Source organism: Salmo trutta, chromosome 19, assembly GCF_901001165.1.
Source record: "Salmo trutta chromosome 19, fSalTru1.1, whole genome shotgun sequence".
Lineage (NCBI taxonomy): Eukaryota > Metazoa > Chordata > Actinopteri > Salmoniformes > Salmonidae > Salmo > Salmo trutta.
Genome location: NC_042975.1, coordinates 21,492,879 through 21,498,878, shown reverse-complemented (window position 1 = coordinate 21,498,878; position 6,000 = coordinate 21,492,879). Strand labels below are relative to the sequence as shown.

At 43.5% G+C, this 6,000-nt stretch overlaps 1 protein-coding gene across 8 annotated transcripts in view; it reads right to left on the bottom strand.

The window, feature by feature from the left end:
• Positions 1 to 6,000, bottom strand: part of LOC115154167 (opioid-binding protein/cell adhesion molecule) — a 447,106-nt gene that overhangs the window by 36,361 nt on the left and 404,745 nt on the right. For 7 of the 8 annotated variants that reach the window (XM_029700121.1, XM_029700127.1, XM_029700123.1 and 4 more), the window contains one exon: positions 5,482 to 5,607. The exons of the other annotated variant lie outside the window; for it this stretch is intronic. In XM_029700121.1, coding sequence (XP_029555981.1) covers positions 5,482 to 5,607 — 126 coding nt within the window. The remainder of the gene's footprint in view (positions 1 to 5,481; positions 5,608 to 6,000) is intronic. 8 annotated transcript variants of the gene reach the window in all.

Genomic DNA, 6,000 nt, shown 5'->3' with positions numbered 1-6,000 from the left:
CTCTCGGCTACTAGTCCAATGCTCTAACCACTAGGCTATGCTGCAGCCCCATAACATAACAATAACGAGGCTATATACAGGGGTTACCGGTACCCAGTCAATGTGCGGGTGTACAGGTTAGTAGAGGTAATTTGTAAAGTGACTATGTATAGATAATAAACAGCTAGTAACAGCAGTGTAAAGTAGTCCGGGTGGCCATTTGATTAATTGTTCAGCAGTCTTATGGCTTGGGGGTAGAAGCTGTTAAGGAGCCTTTTGGTCCAAACTTGGCGCTCCGGTTCCGCTTGCCGTGCAGTAGGAGAAAGAACAGTCTATGACTTGGGTGACTGGAGTCTTTGACAATTATTTGGGCCTTCCTCTGGCACCGCCTAGTATTTAGGTCCTGGATGTCAGGAAGCTTGGCCCAATGATGTACTGGGTCGTACGCACTACCCTCTGTAGAGCCTTATGGTCAGATGCCGAGCAGTTGCCATACCAGGCGGTGATGCAACTGGTCAGGATGTTTTCGATGGTGCAGCTGAATAACTTTTTGAGGATCTGGTGACCCATGCCAAATCTTTTCAGTCTCCTGAGGGGGAAAAGGTGTGTTTGTGCCCTCTTCACAACTGTCTTGGTGTGTTTGGACCATAATAGTTTGTTGGTGATGTGGACACCAAGGAACTTGAAACTCTCGACCCGCTCCACTTCAGCCCCGTCGATGTTAATTGGGGCCTGTTCGGCCCTCCTTTTCCTATAGTCCTCTATCAGCTCCTGTGTCTTGCTCACATTGAGATAGAGATTGTTGTCCTATAGGCCTATAGGCCGTCTCCTCGTTGTCGGTGATCAGGTCACTGTTGTTTCGTCAGCAAACGTAATAATGGTGTTGGAGTCATGCTTGCCCACGCAGTCGTGGGTGAACAGGGAGTACAGGAGGGGACTAAGCACGCACCCCTGAGGGGCCCCAGTGTTGAGGATCAGCATGGCAGATATGTTGTTGCCTACCCTTACCACCTGGGGGCGGCCCGTCAGGAAGTCCAGGATCTTAATTTGAAGCAGTTTACTACAGCAGGAAAATAATCCTGCAGCAACAGGAAATGTGAATTATTTTGAGGATTATAATTAATGGACAACGGGAAAATGAAGTCTGAAATTTCAAAGTGGAAATCAAACTTCAGAAGCCTTTTTAAACGTAAAATACATTACATGTTTTTAATGTCCTACATTGCAGTAAAGTTATCCTGCAACAGGGTGATCAAATTAAGATCCTTACCTGTAAAAGGAAAAAAACAGCCAAGTGTCATCTTGGTGTAAAGGTAAATAAAAAGACAATGCAGTCACTATCTCGACTTTGTTAACCGCTCAACACAGAATAGCCACATATGTGCACTTCCTTGGATATATGTGCACTTCCTTTCTCCTTTGGAGAAAATATCCTGTCTATTTTACTCAGCTATGTTCAATTGTAATCTTCACACCATAAAATAATAAAAAATAATGCCACGGAATTCTAAGCTAATCTTGTCTGCTAAATTAACTTGTGTAGCCCACAGCCATATGGCATAGCCATATCAAGGTCTAAAATAAGGACAAGTCAGAGTATGCTATTCCGTTCTACTGAAATAGGCAAAATGTTCTTCATATCATGTGTCTTTAGACTGGTCTAAAAGAAATAATGGATTTATTGGGATGGTGTAGGCTATAATAAATTGATTTATTAAACAAAAAGTAAATGATAATCTGCCTCAGTGGCTTGTAGGCGTTGCATGGAAGCCAGGAGATGCTTAACGTGTTTATGTTAATTAACGGTCAATTACCGTGAAACCAGTAGTTATTTGCTTGACAATCACCGGCTGACAAAATGTCATGACACCAAAGACCTAGCAACAAGTCGCCACGTTGCAAGTGTCCCATGCCGGTTTTTCTATTCTCTTCAGATTTAGATAAGGGGGTAGTACTCATAATGCTCAATATCTCAAGAGCACACAATGTCCACCACAAGATTTTGTATATAGTGCATTTCATTCACAAATAACGGCAATAGGTTACTTAAGACAGAAACAATAGGAGAGATGTTTGTGGTGAACACAGAAATTGTGTACTGGACATGAATTCTTTATGAAGAAAATCGTGTGGTGGACACAATTTTTTACTATTTCATGTGCATGTCATAAACTTAAAATAAGTACCTTGCCTATTTCACAATAATCTGTGACAGGTATGAATACATTTATAGCTAGACTGTCAAATCTACAAGTTGATCAGGTTTGTGAATAATGAGCAAAACATCTCCCATAAGTGCATGGCAAATGCTGATGCAATGTGGTAACAATCAAGTGTAGTTACAGTATTGTTCACAAGCATTAGCTCACCCTCCACTCTTTTGGGAAAGCTTTCCACTAGATGTTGGAACATTGCTGCGGGGACTTGCTTCCATTCAGCCACAATCGCTTTAGTGAGGTCGGACACTGATGTGGGACGATTAGTCCTGGCTCGCAGTCGGCGTTCCAATTCATCCCAAAGGTGTTCAATGGGGTTGAGGTCAGGGCTCTGTGCAGGCCAGTCAAGTTCTTACACACCGATCACGACAAACCATTTCTGTATGGAAATTGTCATGCTGAAACAGGAAAGGGCCTTCCCCAAACTGTTGCCACAAAGCGTCTAGAATGTAATTAAGATTTCACTTCACTGGAACTAAGGGGCCTAGCCCGAACCATGAAAAACAACCCCAGACCATTATTCCGCCTCCACCAAACTGGAGCAGGTAGTGTTCTCCTGGCATCCACCAAACCCACATTCGTCTGTCGGACTGCCAGATGGTGAAACGTGATTCATCACTCCAGAGAACGTGTTTCCACTGTTCCAGAGTCCAATGGCGGAAGCTTTACACCACTACTCGGCCATTTCATGAACCTCCAGACTAACAGTTCTTATGCGGATTGCTTCCAGTGTTGCAACCGAGGACAGACGATTTTTACACGACAACGCGCTTCAGCACTCGGTGGTCGTGTTCTGTGAGCTTGTGTGGCCTACCACTTCGCTGCTGAGCCGTTGTTGCTCCTAAACCTTTCCACTTCACAATAACAGCACTTACAGATGACCAGGGGAGCTCTAGCAGGACAGAAATTTGACAAACTGACTTGTTGGAAAGGTGGCATCCTATGGCGGTGCCACGTTGAAAGTCACTGAGGTCTTCAGTAAGGCCATTCTACTGCCAATGTTTGTCTATGGAGATTGCATGGCTGTGTGCTCAATTTTATACACCTGTCAGCATCAGGTGTGGCTGATATAGCCGAGTCCACTCATTTGAAGGGGTGTCCACATACTTTTGTATATATAGTGTAGCTACTGCATACAGTAGAGAAGACCTACACCCAGGAAGGAACTCATGGGAACGGGGTTGCCAAATCAAATAACCAAAATGTTTTCAAAATTCTACCCAACAACCACAGATACAAAACTTGTCTCTGAGATAACAGCCATAAAGGGTTCAAATGAGCTATATTTACCTCCATACTCACCCCCTAACAGGCTGCATGCACATCAACCTCTACCTACCAAATGACAAAACTCACAGACTAAAGGCTTGTTTCAGCACTTTCTCCATTCTATACATGCTGACACCGAAGGAGGCGGTAATTGCGTAAATGTTCATATGTCTTCAATGTATTCAGGGGGTACTGGCGCAACAAGTGACAGTGGCTCTTTTTTAGCCACCCGGGCTGCAATTATGGCTCCTCTGAAGACACCCGCTGTGTGTGGCAAATGGAGACCCATCAAATCAATTCCTCACTTATCTCCTAAAATACAGGGCCAGTCACATCCTTGTCGTATTAACATTTCAATTCCGCAATCCTTGTAGCAACACAAAAGGAGAGAGAGAGAGGGGAGGAAACTGTGACACAATTGTCTCCACGTGAAATGTAGCTCATTACAAATGCAAGCATCATCTTGCCTGATTAAGTGAAGCATAGAAATATAGATAGGGAGACAGGCAGACAAACATGCAGTTTTGCCTCCTCTTGATGAGATAGCGGTATGTGTGAGCACAGTTCTCCAAATCCACTCGGTGAACATATACTCAGACATCCCCAACTGTGGTACGTTTGTCTTTGCAACGACGCTTCATACTGAAATGTATTCAGTCACTCACTCGCCTCCAAAACATTTACATCTTTCCAATTATCCTAATTAATTATCCCAAATGCATTGACAGCAATCTATTTCTATACATATCATTAGTGGTTAATGGTGATTAGGGAAAAGGTAGTAGACAGATAATGAGCTACTTAGAAAGGAGAAGGATACAGTTCACTAAGTGTCATTGGGGCTACCTAATGTCAAGGTGACAGACTGGGGGGAAAGAGAGAGAGAGAGAGCGCGAGAGCTGGGGAATGAGAGAGAGAGTGTGAGAAAAATAGAGCTAGAGTGAGATAGATAATAAAAGATCCCAGACATTTTCCATAGCACATATTATTTCTCTCAAATGTTGTGCACACATTTGTTTACATCCTTGTTATTGAGCAAGATTGCCAAGATAATCCATCCACCTGACAGGTGTGGCATATCAAGAAGCTGATTAAACAACATGATAATTACACAGGTGCACCTTGTGCTGGTGACAATGAAAGGCCACTATAAAATGTGCAGTTTTGTCACACAACACAATACTACAGATATCTCAAGTTTTGAGTGATCGTGCAATTGACATGCTGACTGCAGGAATGTCCACCAGAGCTGTTGCCAGAGAATTTAATGTTAATTTCTCTACCATAAGCCGCCTCCATCATTGTTTTAGAGAATTTGGCCATATCAAATCAAATCAAATCAAATCAAATTTATTTATATAGCCCTTCGTACATCAGCTGAAATCTCAAAGTGCTGTACAGAAACCCAGCCTAAAACCCCAAACAGCAAGCAATGCATGTGAAAGAAGCACGGTGGCTGGGAAAAACTCCCTAGGAAAAACTCCTGAGAAAGGCCAAAAACCTAGGAAGAAACCTAGAGAGGAACCGGCCTCACAACCGCAGGCCACGTGTAACCACACCAGCTCAGGATCTCCACATCCGGCTTCTTCACCTGCGGGATTGTCTGAGACCAGTCACCCGGACAGCTGATGAAACTGTGGGTTTGCACAACCAAATAATTTATGCACAAACTGTCAGAATCCATCTCAGGAAAGCTAATTTGTGTGCTACTCGTCCACACCAGGGTCTTTATGTGACTCCAGTTCGGGTAAAAACCGACTTCAGTTTACAAATGCTCACCTACGATGGCTACTGGCACGCTGCTCTTCAAGGATGAATCCTGGTTTCAACAGTACTGGGCAGATGGCAGACAGACAGCGTGTATGGCGTTGTGTGGGCGAGCGGTTTGCTGATGCGAACGTTGTTAACAGAGTTGCCCATGGTGGTGGTGGGTTTATGGTATGGGCAGGCATAAGCAACGAACACAATTGTATTTTATTGATGACTATTTGGATGCACAGAGAGACTGGTGTCTTACCTGAGGGAGAGAGGAGTTTCCAGGTAAACGAGGGTTCTGGTTTGCCACTGGCTTGGCACATCAGCGTGACGTTGGAGCCTTCGTTGACCACGATGCCCTTCGACAGGTTGATGATTGTGGGGGGCACTGCAAAACACAGAGAAAATTACACTCGCTTGCTATTTGTTTCTGTTTGAGCATTTTAACCAAAAAGTATTATAGAATCTTTGTTACTCAGAATTTGGATTTAACGATAAAGATGACTATACTATAGAAATATAAAATACTGTAAATATGACAGGTGCGAGGAAGGTATTCCTTTGAATCTCATATCAAGCTAGTGCTGAGATAACTACATCAGAGCATTTCCTATAAGCAAGCCTCTGTAAAGTGAAGGAACACAGAAAAAGATAACCTGTCCTGACATTACTGTTTACCCTTAAAGGCATTCACTGCTGGTACAGTGGACTGAACAAAGGCCAGAGCTATTCAATCACAACCTCAATCAAAATGTGACTGTGTCACAGGAGTTATTCCACC